Source organism: Lotus japonicus, chromosome 5, assembly GCF_012489685.1.
Source record: "Lotus japonicus ecotype B-129 chromosome 5, LjGifu_v1.2".
Classification (NCBI taxonomy): domain Eukaryota; kingdom Viridiplantae; phylum Streptophyta; class Magnoliopsida; order Fabales; family Fabaceae; genus Lotus; species Lotus japonicus.
In genome coordinates, this window is record NC_080045.1 from 5803368 (window position 1) to 5826803 (window position 23436).

General features: G+C 38.0%; 1 protein-coding gene across 1 annotated transcript; it reads right to left on the reverse strand.

Moving 5' to 3' along the window:
* Positions 1–3356: 3356 nt before the first annotated feature.
* Positions 3357–22383, reverse strand: LOC130720866 (uncharacterized). Its single transcript, XM_057571563.1, has 16 exons — positions 22123–22383; positions 21904–22043; positions 21742–21799; positions 21368–21583; positions 20522–20797; positions 20269–20403; positions 20033–20158; positions 19849–19893; positions 19589–19693; positions 16592–16734; positions 10820–10943; positions 8322–8396; positions 6561–6917; positions 5198–5290; positions 4443–4599; positions 3357–4019 (listed from the first exon to the last, which is right to left on the reverse strand). The coding sequence occupies exons 1-16, from the start codon at positions 22297–22299 to the stop codon at positions 3757–3759; spliced, it is 2490 nt and encodes an 829-aa protein (XP_057427546.1). The 5' UTR covers positions 22300–22383; the 3' UTR covers positions 3357–3756.
* Between the last annotated feature and the right edge of the window lie 1053 nt (positions 22384–23436).

Genomic DNA, 23436 nt, shown 5'->3' on the forward strand with positions numbered 1-23436 from the left:
TCATCTGCCACAAAATCTTGTTTATGGTTTGATTAGCATGGGTTTCTGGCTATTGGTGGTGGTGGTTTCCGAGGTAGGATGAAAGAAGGAGGATGAGAATGAGGGTGGAGGTTTCTGGTTGTTGGTGGTGGTTTCTCTCAAATACCTTAAACGCCTTCGTTGTGCCGTGAAACCCCGACCACCCATCGTCGTTGTCGTGTCGTACCTCCACCGCTTTTAGTTCCTCTCTCGCAGATTGTTCCCTCATGATCTCTCGCTCTCTCCCTATGTCTGTACGTGTTAGCTGGTGTAGGTTTGGGGTTGAAGAGGGAAGGGGTTTCTGAGGAGGTTGAAGAGGGAAAGGAAATGAAAATTGTTTGAAGAATTCTGGGTCTAGTACAAATCTAATTTGAGTTTTATGTTTTAGGATTAGAGTTTATCTTTGGGTTTTGTTGAAGATGATGGATGAAGATGGTGAAGGTGATTTTTTTATAAGCAGATGGTGAAAATGATGAAGGATTAGAGTTAAAAAATTTAGGACTAAAATTAAAGATTTGATTAAATTAAGTTTTTTTTTGAATTTTAAACAATTTTTTAAAAAAATTAATTAGGTTTTTATTTATCTATAATAAAAATAAATTCTTTTTTTATTAAATAAAAAATTAACACCTGGGTTCATTAATGGATTTTTTTATTACTGAGTTAAATTCTTTTTTTTAAATAAAAAATTAACACCTGGGTTCATTAATTCACGTGGCCATGCTACATGGGCCACCGGAGCTCCGGCGTTGACCCAGAGCTCCGGAAGGATGAAAACCAAATCTTTTGGCAAAGGTTAGGGACTAAAGCCCACATTTGCTCCGGCGAGGGATGAAAACTAAAATATGATAAAGGTTAGGGACCAAAAACTTATTTAAGCCTTTTTTTTTCCTATTTAGCCATTGTTTATGAATTTGATATTTGTGATGTTATATTGTTCTGGGGAAGGGCCTTCCTCTTGTAACTGGGAAAATTTAAGAGACCTGCTTTTTGGAATTTGGACTGAATTTATGTTCTTTATTTGGAATTTGATAATTAGTTGTACATTATATGGTTCTGAGTTCTTTTGAGTCCTCGGGAGATGAGGGTTATGGATTGACACTTTGCTCATTTAGAGTATGGTTGTGCTGCTTTGCTTGAGGAAGTTTCTCTTCCCTACTGGAATCAAGATGATGTGTATGGAGGATTTGGGGGAGCTCATTGTATGATTAAAGGAGGTTACAATACAGTAGTTGAGTCTCTAGGAGAAGGGCTTGCTATTCACTTGAACCATGTTGTAACTAATGTGTCATATGGTATCAAGGAACCTGACCATAATAATAAAGTCAAAGTTTCTACATCAAATGGCAATGGATTTTTTGGAGATGATGTCCTCATTATTGTTCCACTTGGTTGTATGAAGGCTGAGACTATACAATTCTCCCCTACCACCGTGGATATGTTCTTCTATTCAGCGTCTTGGTTTTGGAGTTCTCAATAAAGTGATTTTGGAATTTTTTTACTGGACTACTTTGGTGCAACAACTGAGGAGAGAAACATAAGAGGTCACTATTTTATGTTCTGGAATGTCAGGAAAACAATTGGGGCTCCTGTCCTTATAGCATTAGTGGTTGGTAAGGCAGCCATAGATGGTGAATAATCTTCCAGCGTAGGCCGGTTTGAGGCCTGATAGGGAGTTCTCTGAGTTTCAGCCGCCATCTTATTCCAGATGTCAACTCTATTATCTCCCTTCAGTACGTGATGTTAAGCTTGTCCTTAGACATTGTCATGATCTTATTACCTCACATAATGGACTATTTCAAGGGAGTTGCTGCTGCTAAGCTTGTCCTGAGACATTGTCATGATCTTATTACCTCACATAATGGACTATTTCAAGGGAGTTGCTGCTGCTGGGGGTGGTGCTGCTATGGACTATTTCAAGGGAGTTGCTGCTGCTGGGGGTGGTGCTGCTGTTTTAAATACCTGCTTCATTAGAAAATTATGAATATTGTTGGCAGGGTTGTTAATGGCGGATAGCGTAGTGTAGCAGCAAGCCCAAAAAACGCTATTTCAAACACTATTGCGGCGCTATGGCGGCAAATAGCACAAATAGCGGTGAATAGTGGAGTAGCGGTGAACCCCCGGGGGCTACGCTATAGGCTATTGCGCCGCTATAGCGCGCTATTAACAAGCCTGATTGTTGGTGATGACCAACAAGGTGACATGTTTTTAATATATGGTGGTACTGGAAAAACATTGTTGTTGAAGATATTGACAAAGTTTTGCGCTTAAAAGGCTATAGTTTTGATTGTTGCATCATTTGCGATATCGTCTTGTTGCTAGGAGGAAGAATAACACACTCAAAATTTGTCATCCGTACATAATTAGAGAACTCAACTAGCAATATTCACGAATGAAGTGAGTTAGCAGTGAATGGAGAAAGTCACAAAGTAAATAATATGGGAGGAAGCTCTAATGTCACACAAGCACTTAATGCAGCCTTCTCATCATGTTTTGTTTCGTCTCCCCAACCAAGAGAGAGAGAAAGCAGAGGGGGAAAAATAGAGGCGAACTGAGTTGAATGATAGGATTCCAATTTCTGTCATTTAGAACGCAAATCCTTTATCTTGTGTAGCAGGGAATCACCACTCTAAACAAACACCACCGGTTGACCAGCAGCTCCGGTCTGTTTTAATGTCATGGCCCCATGCATTACATGGGAAAAATACTAGTTAAATCAAAGTCCTTAATTTGTCCAAAAAAAAATTCAAAGTCCTTAAATAACATTTTATTTATGAAATCAGTCTATATTTCATCAATCAAACAAGTCTTTAACGAGTCCTTAAAATACTAAATATAAGGATTAAAAAATTGAACGATAATCTTATCTTCTAATAACTCCTTTGGCAATTTTCATCTACGACTGAAAGTACTGACCCATTATTTGTTAATGATGAAAATAACGCACACTATTATTTTGTTCGCTTAACAGTCATTTATCCTAATTCCTAATTAAAGTCTAATCTCCAATCAATAAAGAACAGGGAAGATCCTCATAAAATATACATGCCAGACAGTAGTTGGACACTTTTTCTTGATCAAGTAGATAGACACTTCATGTTCCACATTAATTATGATAAATCATACTTGGGCCCTATCCTTGAGAAGTAAAACTAAATTATGAATAAATGAAATATTAAATGGTTCAACAAGGCAAATAAAAGTAAAACTGTCAAAGGAACCAAGAGTCGACGTCAACCACACAACTTAGTTTTCCGTTATATAACTGTGTTGTTCTCTAAATATTTGGGAGGATTATCACCCTTTAGCCAGTATGATGTTTGTTTGTAGCCAGTAAAGAGGAGGAAAATAAAAATTATCAATTTAAGCTCCAATCAAGTCAATACTTAGTTAGGCATGGTGTGTCAACTACTCAACTATAACCCATCATTGAATTCAATGTTGTTAATTGCAGAAAATAGCAGAAACCAAAATTCCGCTATTTCAAGCCCTCATAGCAGAAAATAGCAGATAACAATGGGCCTTAATAGCGCGTTATAGCGCCACAATATCTGCTACTTGACAACACTGATTGAATTGTAGATGATGGTGAGACACAAACCCTTAGGTAAATCTAGGACTACTCTGATTAATCTGCAACAGAACAAAGTGTCATACATCAAGACACCGCTAGGGAGAAAGAGAGTGAGAGAGGAAACAACAATTTTTAGGGCAATACAAATTCGGGGCGCTGAACCCTTAGTGGATGATCATCTTTCTGAATTCTTCATTGGATTTTGGCTTTTCTTCCCCCTCTTCCTCCAATTTCGATTTATTTGCATCAAAACCACGTGGTCTAACATTTCTAGGCGCGGCAAAAGTATTCTTCCCTTTAAGCTGGACGTCATCACTTCCTTTAACATTTCTAGAAGACAGCTTCGCTTCGTTTACATCTTCCTTGGAAGTATCATCAGTTTCTATGGATACTGAACGTTTTCGACCGGGTCGATTACTGGCATGTGCTGAAAAATGGAGTGCAGATGTTACAGAAACAATATCACATTGTATTGACATGAACAAAGCTAATAGTTAATTCTTAAATCAACCAGAAAAGGAAAGGGAACATTAGTAGCAAAGCTAATAGTTAATTCATGTTGTGTATGTCAAAAAATATTGTGTTTTTCAGACTTCCCAAACCAAAACTAATTACAGCCCAGAAAGCAAGTCATTTGTTTGATTTAACTCCACTATGATATTATCAAATTTGATCACAAGTTACCTCGCTAGTTTGGTTAGTTGGAATTCCATAAAACCATCTTCCTATATTTATGCAAAGCACTATGTATCCATCAAGCACTCTATGAATGAGTATCAATCAAATCAAATGCATATTCATGCCTGAATCTGCCCAAAGTAAAAAACATTCAAAGTTCACTTTGCTTTACCATGTTCTTTGGAGGTTTCTGCATCAGAAGTTTTCTTTCCACCTCGCCTCGGGTCAGAACGAGCAATGCTTAGCTTCTTCCCAAGTAATATGTTTTTGTTCTTAGCTACTGCTGCTGCTAGGTGCTCATCATCCAAAAAGTCCACATATGCTAGTCCCTTCATCAATATCAAGACTATCATTTATAAAATGAAGTATGGTCACAGAGAATGGAGAACATATATACATCAAGCGCTTTAGATTAAAAAAAGGCGAACGTATGTAAGTTCTCTCACATTATATATAATATAGTGGTAGTTTGTAAACTCAACCAAGCTGGTGATTAATGTTTATATATACTTGTAAGTAAAAAAGTGTCACATTGGAAAAGATTAATTGATAGAGGGAGGATAAGCATCAGATATGTGGAAACCATGAAAAACCTAATGCCTTAAGATTTTTGGTTAAGGGGTGGTTTCTCGCTAAACCCATGCACCTTGTGGTTTTGTGATCATGACCTAACAGCATTTTTATCCTTTAACAGCAAGATGGTAAAATGTGAGGCAAAATCCCAGAAAGATCAAGGTTTTCAAACTGAAGGCAGCATGCCCAAATATAACCTCACGCACACAGCTAGAAACTTAGCAAGTGGGGATTTCACCCTAAAGAAGTCTACTTTAAGGTTTTAATCAACAAACCATTTTACTTTCAAAACCAATCAAAGCAAGAAAAAAAAGTAAAATAAATAAGAATGATAAAAAATTAGTCATTTGATACCCTTGACTTTCCAGTGAACTTGTCATGTAGGATGCGAATGGCAGCAATTCCACCAACATCACGAAAGAAATTTCGAATATGTTCATCATTTGCCTGCAATAACACAAATCATTATTTGTCTTATTGAAAAAGAGGAAAGTAAGAGAGCATATGGGCAGATCCGTGACTCAATTACACAGCAGAGAATAATATATATATATATATATATATATATATATATATATCAAGTGTCGTCTAGCTTGAGGGGACTAGAATATACGTTTAGCATCCATGGGATGAGCCTTCGTGGTGAGGTGGCCAACAAAACCACAGCAAGTAAGCCAAAGTGTTAGAATTATAATATAAAACCATTCAGAATACTTTACCTAACAGCCTAAGCTTTTGGGATAATTTGTTCATGACATGGGATCAGAGCCTCTATGACTAAGTGGTCTAGAGTTCAAACCTTGTTACCCCAATTATTCTAATTAAAAAGTGGGATTTCAGCACATGGTAGGTGGGCATGTGCATTGTCTACGCTTCAAGCCCAAACGGGCTCTTGCGTGAGGAGGCATGTTAGAAATATAATATAAAACCATTCAGAACCCTTTACCGTAAGCTTTTGGGATAATTGGTTCATGACACAAAGTACGATGTCTAAGGTCCAAGTATCATAATTATTGTCATCCAACGAAAAAGAGGAGAGAAAAACAGCGTTGAATAGGGGATGATTGAGAAGAAATGCCTTGGGATGTGACAACTATCAAAGAGACTGAATCAAGAAGGGGGAAGGTAGACAACCTGAATGCATGAAACAGAAGCCAACGACAACTAATGTGCCCATATACATGTAAGGAGTTGTACACACTAAAACAAGGCAAGAAAGTGTCAGTGGTCCATTGGAAATGGAACTAGTGAGGATGGGTCTATCTTCAAGAGGTGCTTCAAATTTGGTGGTAATCGGCCATAAAGACGATGACGGTCAGCAGAAGCAGCTGCTAATGGTGGCTGGAAAATGCATTTTAACTTGCCAGAAACGTGTACACAACAATGAGGCTGAAAATCATAGGGAAAACACATTTCAGCAACAACAAAAAAATCAGCAATGGATACCGGGTCCATCAGCATTGAGTATTCAAGAATTAGGATTGTCTCTCATCAAGACTCTAGATATCATGTTGAGACAATGAGAACACATACAAGGGAAACTGTTCACCCTAACACAGCGGAGAATCAAACACTAAGTCATGAATACAGTTATTAACAACCATCCTAATAATCATATAATTACATAATAATATACAACCCATAATGAGCCCATAATTACTCTATTTCTAACAAGTCACACACACACACACACATAGAGACAGAAAGTTCTATCTACCTGAAAGTGAAGATTTGATAGAAAAGCAGTACACTGGTCAGAATATGCCCTTTTTTTGCCTAGGGTAAGCTGTTGCTCACTTAGGTTATCCTCAGATTTGTTGTTCCTCGTGTGGACCCCCTCCACTTTTGACACATGAGAAGAGTTTTGCGCTTGGTATTTATTCTCATCAGGTGATCTCTTTGAGATTCTACCAGCATCTCTCTGTCGCTTTGGTGGAGACTGTTCATCCGTTATATCTGGCCCCGACTTTCTTTTATCACGAGCATTTCTCCTTGGATTCTTTTCACTTTCCTCAGCTGACTTGGACTCCTCCTGAATCCTAAATAATCGTAGCTCTTCCAGACGAGGGGTAACCTAAGGAAAGGCAGTCCTCAAATAAATAAATCAACATACTAAACCAAATTATAAACAACTGTACTATGGCGGCTGCTCTGAACACCACCTACATTGCTATCCACACCACCCGCACTTTGGAAATTTCAAAAGTACCCCTAAGGATACACACACCATTTTCTCACCTATTCCATAAGACACAATAAGTTTTACAAGGTTCCAGAAACTGATTTTCCAGAAACTATTTTCTCCAGAATGCAATTTATTTTATCTTCTGGAAACTTTTCCAGAATATATAATTCCCAAAGGGAAAATCTATTGATGTCATCCCCACACCTATTCATGTCACACCCTTTCCAAATATGCATACCGCACTTTAAAAGTGCGGTATGAAATATAAAATGCATACCGCAATTTAAAGTGCGGTATGAAATATAAAATGCATACCGCAATTTAAAATGTGGTGTGCATTTTTTCCATACTGCAACTTAAAGAGCGGTATGCATTTTTTTCATACCGCAACTTAGAGTGAGGTATGCATAGGGATGGCATGAATAGGTGTGGGGATGGCATCAATAGATATTTCCATTCCCATATAGCAATCCCGAAAACTAGTTTCAAGACCCTAAAATAATTACATTTCGGAATCTGAAATAAAAGTTTTATACATAATATTTCCAAAAGTTAATTTCCAGAATATAAAAAGAAATAGGTTCCGGAACGGAATGTTATTTTCTGTGTTCCAAAAAATCCCGAACCTTGTAGAACTTTCGGAAGATGGGAAGAGGTGGTGTATATCCTTGGGGGTATTCTTGGAGTTTCCAACATGAGGGTCATGCTAATAAGAGCATCCCAAACTATGTGACAAAGGATGGTACCGAAATAATCATTATTATGAACATTTCATTTTGGGGATGTCTAAATGACTCAAAACACCCTAGTCCTACTCCTAGTGGACCGATGATATTTAAGATAAGTGGGCTACACTTATCTTAAATATCATCGGTCCACCTAGGACTAGGGTGATTTAACCCAAATTTTACCTAGGGTCGTTTAGACAACCCCTTTCATTTTTAATAAAACTAAGGTGCCCAAGAAGGAAAGCTTATTTATAGGGATTAGTTCTACCAAATGTTTCAAATGGGACACTCCATATACTCCAGGTAGTTGATAGTAACCATGGGACAACCAACACCTAAAAGCTAGTCAATAGTCATTAAGTTTGGAGAACCGAACATTTATAGTTTGATTGAGAAGGAACTGATCACCTAAAAGGAAGAGTAGGACATCATATGAAAAAATTTCTTTTCCAAATAATCATTAGATGTTTCTCTCCTCCAACGAGATGCTAATTCTTATGAACATAGAGATAATGCACAGGTATTAAAAGACAAAGGAAGTGAAGTTGAAGAGGGACAAACGTACCTTTCGTAAAGCAAGATCGAAGTCTTCCAATTTGCCATTCTCCCTCTCAAAGCGTATCCATGAGTGGCATATGTCCTGAGTGATTCTGTTTTTTAGAAAGGGAAGGTATCATCTAATCCAAACAGTATTGCATAGCATGCAGCATATAACCCGTAAATGTTGTCTAAACACAATAAGTACAATCTTAACATTTCCTCAAGAAAAAAAGTACAAATTGGAAAATTTTGCTTTGACAATGTTTTCACAGCTTCTAATCTTCGAAAAGTGAGCACATCGAACTGATGATTTAATTGAAACTGGTAGAATATAAAAACAAGTGTTATAACATCCGGATCATATTGTAGAGAACTATATTTTTTTTATATTCTAATATGAACTTCTTTCAATCTTAATAGATTATTTCACAGTGATTTCATCTCCCTCAAGTTATCATACTTTATTTGAGGGCGAGCCTTCATGCAACAAAGAAGTTGCTGATCCTGACCAGAACATAGGCTTAAATTGAAGAAATTGCTCATGTGGATGAAATTGCGAACATATATGATATAAGCCTTCCAAGACCCTAACAGCCTAGTGAGCAGGGCCTTCCTTTTTAGCAGGCTTTATCAGTGACCTTGATGACTTCTTCAGTGGTAGCATCATACAAAGTCGGAATTGGAATTTGAAACATTGACAGGATAAAGGTCAATAAAAGTAAAATTACTTAAAAAGTTTTTCTCGCGAAAATTCAGATTCTAAGAAGCTATTACATATTTACATTATCTTATCCAACTAAGGTTTATTCCCATCTCTAGTTTCTTTCTATAATAAGTCCTTCCTAGCCAGGCATTTTTTTAGCCAGGAGCACTTCCTAAACAAACTGAAGTCTGTTACTTGAAAAGAGAGAATCATGTTTAAATATTATTTCTGATTTGATCCTCAGTTGTACAAGGAATTTACATAATTTATACATACTAATCCTTATTGGTACTTTCCTAAAATAGAGCTAAGTTAGGCTACAAATAAGTCCTAATAAATAAAAAATAACTACAAAAACAATATAGGTAACAATGCTTATATATTATTTAATGACGGATTTATTCTGGAAACTTGTGTTCTGATTGATAATTATGAGGACATTTTAAGAACTACTAAGAGAAGATTTTACTAACCTCAGTAGAATTACATAAAAGATTGATGAACATATCGGCAAGCGGAAATGTCCTAATTTTAGTGTTTTTTTTTAAAGCAAAAATCAAAGAGAGGATGACTCTATAGACTTGAGATTTTGGATTAAATTTGAAAATATCTTAGAAATATAGAAGAATTTTCAAAACCAAAAATCTTATCAAAATCCTAAAATTCATGGAGAAAATCAATCTAATATGTACAAAAAAAAAATAGAGTTAGAAGTAGAGAAAGACCATATGACAAAAGCTTAAGAAGAAGAACCCCATAAAACTTTAAGAAGAGAATAGAAGCAAAAATAAGAGAAGTGACTCGTAAAGATTTTTGTGATCTCTATCACCTATAACTGTCAAAGAGGTTTCATGTATCACTAACCTTTCTCTCTAAATGAATATTTCTGTGGATAATAGTCTAGGGTTATGGTTAGAATTGTGTATGCATACCTAAACTCCATAGCAAGGACCAAGGATTGATCCTGTATTATGATTCATCAGTTATTTTCCAATTTTAATTAATGCAATGTGTTTTTCCTTTTATTGTTTTGTTCAGGTTTAGTCTATTTGGCTCATCATAAAATAAGAACTAATCACTACTGATAATATCGTAGTTGAGTTGTTGAGTGTTGACCATCCACAATTAGATAACAGAACTATATGATAAAAAGGGTCCAACATTGTTGAATGCCCAAACTGCAATTATTCACTTCTAATCAGTCATTTGATTAACGGACCTATTGGGTCTTTAAGCCTTTCTTAACCGGTTCCTTATATGACCAAACTTGGTGCTTGATATGGAACAAGAATATTAGTAATGCATGACCATTCATTGCCAATAGTACAAGAGTAGTAGGCAATAGGTAATTAATAAGGAAACACACAATTATGGTAAGAGTTTAATTATATTCACATGAAGCCTAAACCCTAGGTTTCTTTGTACGCACTATTGATTTTAGCCCTTTGTGCTTGTATTATTTTGTGGAAATGTCTAAATAATCTTATTGATCCATCTCAAATGGATCAACAGGATTATTTATGAAAAAAGATAAAGAAAATAAGTAATTAAATTCCTTACCCACTCATCTTAAATTCGTCTACCTAGGATGGGGCTGAATGCCCTTAAACAACCCCTTATTTTGTTCATAACTCGTGACATTTTTATAATCTAGTTAGCATAAGGATTTAGAGGAGTTGGTAATGGTTACTTGGCCCCTATGGGCTATCCTATAATACTTCTGTGGCAAGGTGCAGTTCCCCCAAGTGTCATGCATCAGAATCTAATCACAACAACTAAAGGGTCAACGTTTTTAAGAAATAAGAGAAAGTTGAGTATACCTCTGAACCAGTCCCAGAAAACCTTTTACTATAGCATCTCTTGTATATGGATCTTGCTTCATTTATGTGACCTAATTTAACTTCCATTGATATATATCCATTCCATGCCTCCAACATTGAGCCACTGCAAAAAAGTAAAGTAGTTCAAAAATGACTGTATTAGAGTAGAGTACACATTACTCTGATTAAGAAGTTAGTTACTGTTAGTAGTATAGTTAATATTTGAGTTAGTTACATTCTGTTAGAATGAGCTGCCAATACAGCTGTCATGTGAGCTGTCATTACAGCTGTCACATAACTGATTCTGTTAGAGTTGGTAGCTTGCTTAGCAAGCCTTGTATTCTCTATAAATACTGAGATCACTCATTGTAATCTTTAGCTTTTCAATAATGAAATTCAGTTACATATCTTAGAGAGTTTAACATGGTATCAAGAGCGCTGAACGATCCTTGGGATCTTTCTCTCTGATTTTTCTCGCTTTTTCCTCTTCTTCTACATCATCGCCATGGCTGATGACGCTTCTGCACCTGCAACTGCAGCTGCAACTCCAGTTCCGCTTGCGGTTGCTCAACCGCAACTGAGTTCTACTTCTCTAGTTCACAAGCTTATCCTGAAGCTTGATGATTCTAACTTCCTTTCATGGAAGCAGCACGTTGAAGGCATCGTGCGCACGCACAGGTTGCAGAGCTTTCTTGCTCATCCAGAGATTCCACCTCGCTGGCTCAGTGAGGATGATCGCGTGAATGCAGTGGAAAATCCTGCATATCAGATCTGGGAACAACAAGATTCTGCACTGTTTACATGGCTTCTCTCGTCTCTTTCTCCATCAGTGCTTCCAACCGTGGTCAACTGCACTCAGTCTTGGCAGATTTGGGAAGCAGTGCTCGACTTCTTCCAAGCACAATCGCTTGCTCAATCCACGCAACTACGTTCCGAGTTGCGATCGATAACCAAGGGCTCGAAGACTTCATCGGAGTTTCTCAAGAGAATCAAGTCCATTGTGAACGCGCTTGTCTCCATCGGAGATCCAGTTACCTATCGCGAGCACCTTGAGGCTATTTTCGACGGTCTTCCTGAGGATTACAGTCATCTCTTGACTGTAATCTACAATCGCGATGATCGCTGCTCGATCTCGCATGTTGAATCCATGGTTATCGCGCATGAAGCGCGCCTTGAGCGTTCTCGCACTCGTCAGATGAGTGCAAATCCTCCGTCAGCGCTTCTCGCTCAGGCTGCGCCACCGCCAACGCCTCCAGCGCCGCCATCGCCAGCGCCGACACCATCGTCGACTGTCTCTACACAGTCGACTGCATCCTCAGAAGCTAACTATGCTTCTAGTGCTGTCAACAACTCTTACGATGATCGATCTTATGATAATCGTGGTGGATATGATGATTCTCGTTCTCGCGGTGGTTATGGTGGTAGATCTGGTGGTCGTAACTCTCGTGGTGGAAGAAACGGTAATCGCAGTGGTGTTCAATGCCAGATCTGTTACAAGTATGGACATGATGCTAGCATCTGCTATCATCGTGGTTCATCAGGATCCAGTGGCTCGTTTGGTATGCAATCTTCTGGTTATGGCATGCCTATGCCTATGCATCCACAAATGCTCCCACACTTTGGATTCTCACCTTTCTATGGTGTTCCACAATTTGGAAATCCTACTCAGTTTGGTAATTCTCAGTTTGGACATCTTCCTGGCATGATGTTAGGCCAGTATCCTCAGAATTCAGGCATGAACATGAGCAACTTTGCTCAGTCCTTTGGTCATTCCCCTTATGGTGGTGCACAGTGGCATCCTACACCTGCACAATTTCCTGGTGGCAATCCTAGGGCTGCAAATCCTCCAGCCAGAGCTCCACAGGCTATGCTTACTGGTCCTACTACTTCTCCTGCTGCAGCAAATCTCAGCTCCTGGTTTCCTGACTCTGGAGCAACACATCATGTTACCAATGATGCATCTGTGATTTCTGATAGTGTCTCTCTCACTGGTACTGATCACATTCTAATGGGGAATGGACAAGGTTTGCCAATCCACTCTATTGGTTCAGCTTCTTTTCCTTCTCCTTATCACAAAAATACTACACTCACTCTTAGTGATCTTCTTTTAGTTCCTAATATCACAAAGAATCTAGTCAGTGTTAGTAAATTTGCAAAGGATAATAATGTCTATTTTGAGTTTCACTCATCCTATTGTGTTGTGAAATCTCAGGAAACTTCTAGAGTTCTACTCAAGGGTACTGTTGGTCCAGATGGTCTATACATCTTTGAGGGGATGCATACTCCAACTTTTCCTCCAGCCAGTTCTGTTAAAGCTTCCTCAGTTCCAATTCCAGTTGCTGTTTCCTCTGTTAATACTGCTTCTTTACCTATTTCTAATGTACCTAGTCCTACCTCTGATGTAACTACTACTTCTTATGCCTTGTGGCACAATAGGCTAGGTCATCCTCATCATGAGGCTTTGCATTCTGCTTTAACTGTTTGTAAGATACCAGTACCTAATAAAGCAAAGTTTTCAGTATGTTCAGCTTGTTGTTTGGCAAAGTCTCACAAATTACCTTCTTCTTCCTCTCATACTGTTTATACTGCACCTCTAGAACTTGTCTTTGCTGATCTATGGGGTCCTGCCTCTACTGTTTCTTCATGTGGATATTCTTATTTTTTGACTTGTGTGGATGCTTATTCTAGGTTCACTTGGATTTTTCCCCTAAGACAAAAATCTGAAACCTATTCTGTTTTTCTTCAGTTTCAAGCCATGGTTGAATTAAAGTTTAGCTTGAAACTGAAATCTGTCCAAACAGATAATGGTACTGAGTTCAAACCTCTTACCCCTCATTTTACCAAACTTGGCATTGTCCATAGGCTCACTTGCCCCTACACACACCATCAAAATGGTAGTGTTGAAAGGAAGCATAGACATATCATAGAAACTGGTTTATCTTTGCTGGCTTATGCTAACATGCCATCCCAATACTGGGATCATGCTTTCTTGGCTGCTGTTTTTCTAATTAATAGGCTTCCTACTGTGGTTTTGGGCAATGAGAGTCCTTATTCTAAGTTGTTTATGACTCTCCCTGATTATAAGATTCTCAAAGTGTTTGGCTGTGCCTGTTACCCTCATTTAAGACCTTACACTCACAACAAGCTCTCCTTGAGGTCTAAGGAATGTGTGTTTATTGGATATTCTTCCTCTCATCAAGGGTACAAATGCATGGACAGTGATGGCAGAATTTTTATCTCTCGAGATGTGATTTTTGATGAAGTAAAGTTTCCTTATCCTGCCATGTTTACCTCCACTGACTCTGACCTCCCAGATAGTGGCATTCTTTCAACAATACCTATTGTTCCAGTTCCAGTTGCTGCTCAGCCTACAACCTCCAATTCAGACTCTGATTTGTCTTCAGGACCTGTCTCTCTGGCTCAGGTTTCTGCACAAGAGCAAGTCCAAGCTTCTCCTGCAGCCTCAGGCACAGCTTCAGCACCCTCTTCTCCTGTTGGGCCTTCACCTCCAGTGGGCAATATTCATCCTATGCAGACAAGAGCAAAATCTGGCATAATCATGCCCAGACTGCATCCAACCTTGCTCCTCACTCAGGCAGAACCTACTACAGCCAAGCAAGCACTCAAAGACCCTAAGTGGTTGGCAGCCATGAAGGCTGAGTATAATGCATTACTAGCTAATGATACCTGGACATTGGTTCCTCTACCCAAAGATCGGACACCAATAGGATGCAAATGGGTGTTTAGAGTGAAGGAGAATGCAGATGGTTCTATCAATAGATATAAAGCAAGGCTTGTAGCCAAAGGTTATCATCAAGTGAAGGGTTTTGATTATTCTGAGACATTTTCCCCTGTGGTCAAACCTGTTACTATTAGGCTCATTCTTTCTCTTGCAATCACTAAACAGTGGCATATTCATCAGCTTGATGTCAATAATGCCTTTCTCAATGGTGCACTTCAGGACATTGGTTCCTCTACCCAAAGATCGGACACCAATAGGATGCAAATGGGTGTTTAGAGTGAAGGAGAATGCAGATGGTTCTATCAATAGATATAAAGCAAGGCTTGTAGCCAAAGGTTATCATCAAGTGAAGGGTTTTGATTATTCTGAGACATTTTCCCCTGTGGTCAAACCTGTTACTATTAGGCTCATTCTTTCTCTTGCAATCACTAAACAGTGGCATATTCATCAGCTTGATGTCAATAATGCCTTTCTCAATGGTGCACTTCAGGAGGAGGTGTACATGACACAACCTTCTGGATTTCAGAATGAGGATAAGACTCTTGTTTGCAAGTTGAACAAAGCTCTCTATGGCCTCAAACAGGCCCCTAGAGCTAGGTTTGAAAGGTTAAAGTCAGCTCTTGTGAAGTATGGCTTCAAACCTAGTAGATGTGACCCATCTTTGTTCACTTTCCACAATGCAACTTGCTGCATTTACATCCTAGTCTATGTAGATGATATCATCATTACAGGCAACTCTTTGCCTCTTGTGCAGAAAGTGGTTGAGAATCTCAATTCTGAGTTCTCTTTGAAGCAGCTAGGACTGCTAGATTATTTCCTTGGTGTTCAGGTGCATCATCTTCAGGACAGGTCATTATTGTTGACCCAGACAAAGTACATTACTCATTACTGATCTACTTGAAAGAGCAGATATGGGAGAAGCAAAGGGCATCTCTACTCCTATGGTTGGTGGTGCCAAATTGAGCAAATATGGAGCAGATTACTTTGCTGATCCTACCCTTTACAGATCCATTGTAGGAGCACTTCAATATGCCACCTTAACCAGACCTGAGATAAGCTTTGCTGTGAACAAAGTTTGTCAATTTCTAAGTCAGCCATTGGAAGATCATTGGAAGGCTGTTAAGAGAATATTAAGGTATCTTAAGGGTACTCTTCATCATGGGCTGCATCTTAAGCCTTGTTCTCTTCATTCTCCTGTTTCTCTAGTGGCCTTTTGTGATGCTGATTGGGCATCAGATCCTGATGACAGAAGGTCAACATCAGGATCATGTGTTTTCTTTGGCCCTAATCTTGTGTCTTGGAGCTCCAAGAAGCAGACCTTAGTGGCTCGTTCCAGTACTGAAGCAGAATACAGAAGCCTAGCCAATACCTCTGCTGAGCTGCTATGGGTTCAGTCACTTTTGCAGGAGTTGCAGATTCCTTTTTCTCCTCCTACAATCTTTTGTGACAACATGGGTGCAGTGGCTTTGACCCATAATCCAGTTCTACACACCCGCACTAAACACATGGAGCTTGACATTTTCTTTGTGAGGGAAAAAGTTCTCAACAAGTCTCTTTTTGTGCATCACATTCCTTCAGTTGATCAACTGGCAGATCTCTTTACAAAGGCTCTTTCACCTCTTCGTTTTGAAACTCTTCGTGACAAACTCAATGTGATTGAGAAATCCATTTCTCACCCACCTTGAGTTTGAGGGGGCCTATTAGAGTAGAGTACACATTACTCTGATTAAGAAGTTAGTTACTGTTAGTAGTATAGTTAATATTTGAGTTAGTTACATTCTGTTAGAATGAGCTGTCAATACAGCTGTAATGTGAGCTGTCATTACAGCTGTCACATAACTGATTCTGTTAGAGTTGGTAGCTTGCTTAGCAAGCCTTGTATTCTCTATAAATACTGAGACCACTCATTGTAATCTTTAGCTTTTCAATAATGAAATTCAGTTACATATCTTAGAGAGTTTAACACTATGATGAATAACACAAAATCAAAGCATTTAGTTTAGAGATTATTTAAATGAATATTATCTGACCAGTTCTTAAGAAAATTTTCCCAAACTCCACGAGCTGCTGTTATATCCTTTCCCAGTTTTATTTCCAAATGGGCCCAATAAGCATGCAAGTGTAACAAACCCTCTGTATTCTTCAAGTATGGCGACAGGTAATCTGATGCACGCTGAAAAGGGTAATTAGTTAGTATGTAGATCAATTTACAAATAATACATAATGTTCAAAAGGAAACATTAAAATAGTGTTTTGTACAACATTTCAGCTAGCATAAAGCTTATTTGACTAACCTAAAACTTATGTTTCACTAGGTTTTATGCTCCTTAGAGATGTTTGGAAAACAAGCTCATCTCACGAGCTTTAGTGTTTTTGAAACACTACTTCAGTTACCTAATAATTTATTGTATTTATATCCTTATCATTTTAATAGAATTCCTTACAGCCCTGTTTGAAATGTAGAAGACTTTAGAGAGAAAACTGAACGTAGAAACTGTTTTCATTATTCTTACACAGAGCGCTATATCTATGTAGCATTTAACTGTTACAAGGTGTAACAAAATTCTGACCTACAAGGCTACAATGTAACTAACAGCTAATGCAGTGTTTGGTTTTCAGTTTGGAAGTCCTTTTGAGGCATTGGAATTCGAGATCACACATTCCAATGCCCCAAATGTGAAAGAGGCTTTGAACCTCCGTTGGGTGAAAGCACTTTCAAGCTGAAAACCAAACAGGCACTAAGTCACTAACTCAGTTACAAGTTTAGAATCTGGTACAACACTGACTATGTAAACAGTGTACACTCACATCACTAACAATACTAACTCTGACAAGCCCATTTTGTACTCTATCATCACTAACAATACTCTACTCAGCAAGTATACATTTCTCCATAACAAAATTAAGTTTACTCAGATGCAAACTATCTATTCCTTGATTCAGGTAGACTCAGGCAGAATAGGATAGACTCACGATTCTGCTTCGAGATTTTGAGTCTGAAGAGAGATTCTGAGTCTGAAGAGAAAATTGATTTTGCCCTAAAATCTAACCTAAGTACACTGCAAAGTTTTTTATTAGTAGGCTATTTAGGACCCTTTTTCACTTCTGCTGAGCTAGCTTGGAACCCTCTTGGGACTCAAGAATGAATTGCAACCTGAGAGAGAGAGAGATATTCCCAGCCGCCATAGCTGCTTGACGCCTTGACAACCTAAACCTGCTCTGCGGTCGTAAAGGTTTTGCTCCATTGCAACCTCCGCAGCCCGAGAGAGATAGCTGCTCCGCCATCTAGAGCTACTCCGCTGCCGTTTTCTCTTGCAGCTCCAATTCTACAGCTACTGAACATTCTGGTTGTGTCGTCATACCATCGTGCCCTCCAGCATCTTCTTCTTCTAACCTTCTCCTCACTGTCTTGCAGTGAGTATGTATCTATTTTTCATTACATTTGTTCTGTTTTTGTTTTATTCAACTACTGCTGTTTTATTGTATTCAGCTTTAGGAAACCCAACTCTGTATTATTCAGTGTTGCTATTTGTTCTCCTACTTGCTGTCTCACAGTGGCTGAGTTGCTCTGTTTAATGTTGTTGACTTGTTCTTTAATTATTCTAATTTAAGAATTAAGAATGTATGAAACTAGTGCATCAAAATCTTCAAGTAAGCTGTTGCCTTAAAATCTCAGAGATGCCCTTGGAAATAGGACTGACCCTGGGTAGAAACATGGGTGGATGTTCAAGGCAATGGCAAGAAAGTTAAATGTAACAATTGCTCAAAAATTGATTTTAATTTTCAGCTCTCTTTAATACTCTAAGAACTTCAGGTTTGGTATTTATGTATGTTTTATGAGATGTACTAAGAATATTGCACTCGATTATTGTGGTTTGGTGAACTTCGCTTTATTACAAAGTTGGATGTTGAAAGCATTATGTTAATACATCTTTAATGGTCCTAGTAGATTATTTTGGTACACCATGACAAGTTCAGTTTAGTATTTTTTTCATATTTGGTAAACTCTTACATGTCTACGAGTTCAGTCAACAGCCTCTAAACGAGTGTTTGACAAAGTTGGCCTATGGGATCATGTGGGAATCATAAGGGAAAATCGTAAAGACAAAATAATTGTTGATCTTCACAAGTTGACATTGACAAGATGAGCAACGCATTAACAACCAAATAAAACGAACTAATGAACCAACAATCGGTGATTGAGACCCAATGGTCAGATACGGTGACTTGTGATCAACAATGAAGGCCCAACAGTCGGCAATGATACCCTTCCTTCTCATCACACCCCATACTTCCCTCTCTTGGTCTCTCAACTTTTCATCTCTCTCTATCTATCAATCATCAATTACCGAAGCTCTCTATCATCTCCCTTCATCTCATTCAGTATGCCGTCTCTTTTTTTCTACTGAAGCTCTATATCTCTTTTAGTTTCGGCTTATTTTTGGGCCTTTAAAGTTCAAATAAATCCACTCTTCATATTCTAGATGAACTGTAATTTTCTTTTTATGCTCATTTTTCCTATCAAAATTACTATGAAATATAAATATTAAGATATTAATAATACAATTACATTAAAATATCTAAATGCTAAAACTATTTATATTATTACATCTATTAATTAGCTATATCATCATAAATTTATATTAAAATGTACTTTTAATATAGTGTAGGATCTTATGATCCATCTCCCTTACTGATTTTAGGTAGAAAGTAGAATATCAATTTTGACTACTGATGACTCATCTTCCATTCAATAAAATGCACTCAGGTTTCTCTCTGAAACTCTCTTGATATCTCTTTCTCTTCTTACATGGCCACATTACCTAAGTTGAATAGTTAGAGAGACTTTGAGGTAATATACCACAAAAAAATCTACGCAAGACAATAAATAAGGACGGAGCAGAAGATTCACTAGTCAATTTTTACTTTCAACTCCAACTTAGCTTTACTTATTCATTTAAGCAAAAGACCATGTAATCCAAGACAGGATGTAATGACTTACAGTACTGAAAATAAATATAACCAACCTGGAAGGTCTCCCTTATTATTTTATATTCCAACAGGTTCTCTTCGATGGTGGATTCCATTCTTCGCCTTAAGCCATCTACCCGTGTGAGAAACAAATCAAGATACTGAAACAAAAGTATATATTGAACAGTTTACATGTTCAATATATTTTAGAAATTCATGTAAGTTAAGTGAAGCGGAGAACATAATTACGAAAAAGGTAACATCACAAGCACTACAGAGAGTGGTGCAAGCAAACTAAGTTGAATATCAGTCATACCTCATCAAGAGTGGAAAAGGTATATTGTAGGGACTTCTCAAAGATCTGAAATCAATGACAAAGTAACCTAAATAACTTAAGCAAATATGAAAAACTCTTCACAAACAGTTCTAGTACGAACGACAATTTGCATCAAGAAAGGGGGGGAAATTAATACAAAGCTGAGTTGTATCCGAAAACATACTTTAGCCAAGTCTTCCTCAGAAGCATGAACACGTTCCAAGGAAAGCATGTACTGACCCCAAAGTTGTCCAACCCAAGAGCAATTCTTAGTGGCCCTAGAGTAAACGTTACTGACAATATTACCAGCCTGGAAAAAGAAGAAAAACAGGAAAATAAGTTCATATTATAATCGTGGAGTGGGATGATAACATATGGGGAAGTGAAAATGATAATAATAACAAAGAGGAAAATTAAAACCTTCAAAGTTTTGTCTAAATAGCAAGTATAATCCAACCAGAGATCTGGTGATATAGGAAAATCGGCGATAGATCGCTCATATAGAACTTGGACTCTGGCTGGCATTCCAGAAGATTGCTCAAATTTCAAGTAGTTCTGCAATAAAAAAATCTCAATTAAAAGGAGCTGCACACGCTGAAGAGTAATACAATAAAAGAATTCTAGAATTTTATCTCCCATGAGTAAATAGTCATGTTTTGATTTGGAGACATACCATGTAGTGTTGTAGTCTTTCTGAATCAGAAATATCTGGATTAGAAACCTGTTCTTCAAGATGAACACGGGCATTATACATCTCCAAGGCCTTCTGGTATGCCGACGCAACGTGAGGATATTTATCAACCAGGTCATTGGATTCAACATCATGGAGATTCCCTTGTTCCACCTCCCAGGTCTTATAGGCCACTAGTGTTGAATTCATACCAGCATGGGGAACAGACAACTGACGATGGAATAAACTTCGAATGCGCTGAATTTGCTTTTCTTTTGCCTGCAACACTAAGAAAATTTGATGTAGAACTGGAACAATCTATAACGTCACAAAATGCTTCAGCATGACATGTATTATGTTTATGCTAAGTTATTACTTCATAGCTTTTATTTTTATAAATTATTGAATTGGATACTATTTATTGGAAAATAAAAAATATATCCTCCCCTTCCCTTCCCTTAAAAAACCCCACCAAAACAAGTACCTATGTAACTCTGTTAAAATGATAAAGTTAGTTAGGCGATTAGTTACTAAGCTCAAGCTTCTTGCTGAAGCTTCTCTAAGCCTATCACTGTACTCAGAAAGATCAAGTTAATTCAGAATACAGTTTTCATTTTCAAATCCATTTTCCCTCTCCTGCTCAATTTCTCTCTCACCATACACTTCTAACACAATGACTGGGTAAACATAAGGCATCTTCAGAATGCTAATTCAATTAAACATATAATTTTTTCTTTTCACTGCCCCATGATTGGCCCCTGCATCTCTCCATCTTGCCCTACTAATATTGGCCAGGTTTTTAGCACCATCAAGATAGATCTATGGTAAAGTTAAGAAAAACGTTCTAACCTGTGTATCAGTTTCTTCAATGGTTAGAAGTATAGCCAGCTCATATTGCCTGTATGCTTCCCATATTTTACTGCCTTGGGCAACATGCAAACCAGCAGCAGTAAGGGCACTTTCAAACAGATCCCTTGACTTGGAAATACCAGTAGGTGAACATTGGCGTACCATTGGGTCGAACTCTTGAACAAAATTAATGTAATCGCACCAAAGAGAGACGGACTGAAACAGGCAATAATGTATCGTCTGAGTATAACATTTTCGAGGAATAACATGATCATAAATGTCGAGTGAAAAATAATTGCTCTATGTAGCTTTCTTATTAACTAGGAAAAGATAAATAAAGAGTATGCACAGCCGTTTGAAATATAATAACCAACCAGATAATCAAACACTCCGCGTTCGTAAAGCTTAAGAATTTCTGAGAACGCCTCGGGTCTGCACGGTAAACACAAAGGGTAACAAGAAATTAGGTTAAGAACAGTTACCTAATTCCTAATGCTACACAGAGAATAAAATTAGGAAAGGGAAGAGAAACAGACCCAGAAGCAGTGTTGAGTGAAATCTCATCTTTGATCCATTCTTGCCACATTGCAGGGGTCAATGGAAACATTTCACTCATAGATTCCCTTGCTCTTCTGAGTTTATCAACATCACCCATTCCCCTCAGAAGCTTTATATACTGAAAACAAACTAGAAATTTAACAACGCAAACAATTCTAATTGATTGCAGAGTAGATTGAGAACTAGAAGGAAATTACCTGCAAATGAGAATCGTAGTTGGAGGGGTTGGCAGCAAGCTCAGTCTCGAGGGCTTCTAGTTGAAGATTCTGCTGAGCTTCGTCTTCCGAATCGGAATCGGAATCGGAATTGGCTGAGTCACGCATCACTTCACGCTCTGCCTCTGGTTCTGGGGTTAGGGTTAGGGTTTGCTCCATCGCAACGACGCAGGCAGATAGAACCGATAGCAGTTTTGTTTTTGCTTGCAGTTTATGAGTTTCACTTGAATACTTGACTTGATTCGCGTGGTTATGTTTGATGGGGTTGATATTAGCACCCTCAGCAACCCAATCCACAAATTCCTATAATGCCCTCGGCCTTGGGTTCCTTATTTACCGGGGACCAGGGTACGAATTATATTAAAATTAGAGAGGTCTAACTCGATTTAAAAGCTAGTTCAAGAGTTGAGGATTGTCTTCTCATATGCAAAGACTATCTTGGACAGATCTTTAGTCCATGCATGACTTCTCAATACACTTAATCACGACTAGAGTTGGACATGTGGAGTGTGGAATATGTAAGAATGAAGATTTGCGGGTAGACCATAGATGGGTGGTCTCCACTTAACGGATTTAGGATAGACTCTGATACCATATTAGAATTTTGAATACCTAACTCAATCCAAAAACTAGCTCAAGATGTAATGATTGTCTTCCCATATATAAGGGTTATCTTCATCATATCTTTAGTCAATGTAGGACTTCTCAATACATTAACGATTTTTACATAAACCTCGGTAGTCTATTTTGGAGATCATCATATGTACTAGGTTATCGAACCCCAGCAACTAAAAACAACCTTACGAGTTTTAAACCCTGAACATGAGTTAATAACATTCGAGGTTTAAGAACCTGGTATGTTTCGATATGCATGCAAATTATTTATATGTCGGGTTTTAGAACTTGATAGTAAAGGGGAAGATGAAGAGAAGTAGTGTACCCAAGAAATAATGGGGAATGAAGAAGATGCAACAATGGGGGTGAGGAAGGAAGAAGATGAGGATGAAGGGGAAGGGGTGCAGAGGTGCAGAGGTGGCAGAAAGAGAGATGTGTGGGTAGCTTTATGTTCTTTAAATGGAGGGTAGTTTTGGAATTTTGAAAAGTGAAGGGTGGGGATTGGGTTGATGGGGTGTTAAAAATAACAGTCATATTTGATAGACATAAGTCGATGCTTGACAACTAATCGACATATGTAGATTGTAGCGGTTTGTAATCCCCCACAAAGTATTTAGAACAATATTTTCAAGTGGCTTGAAAAAGCGACAAAGACCTCCATAAAATGGCGTGTTTATTTGC

Excerpts from the sequence above, each read along its gene's own strand:
- LOC130720866 (XM_057571563.1), bottom strand. The coding sequence starts at position 22,299 with ATGGAGCAAACCCTAACCCTAACCCCAGAACCAGAGGCAGAGCGTGAA. Across the intron at positions 20,159-20,268 it reads ATTTAGACAAAACTTTGAAG|GCTGGTAATATTGTCAGTAA; the intron begins GTTTTAATTTTC and ends TTCTTTTTCCAG. Across the intron at positions 16,735-19,588 it reads TAATAAGGGAGACCTTCCAG|CGTGCATCAGATTACCTGTC; the intron begins GTTGGTTATATT and ends TACCCTTTTCAG.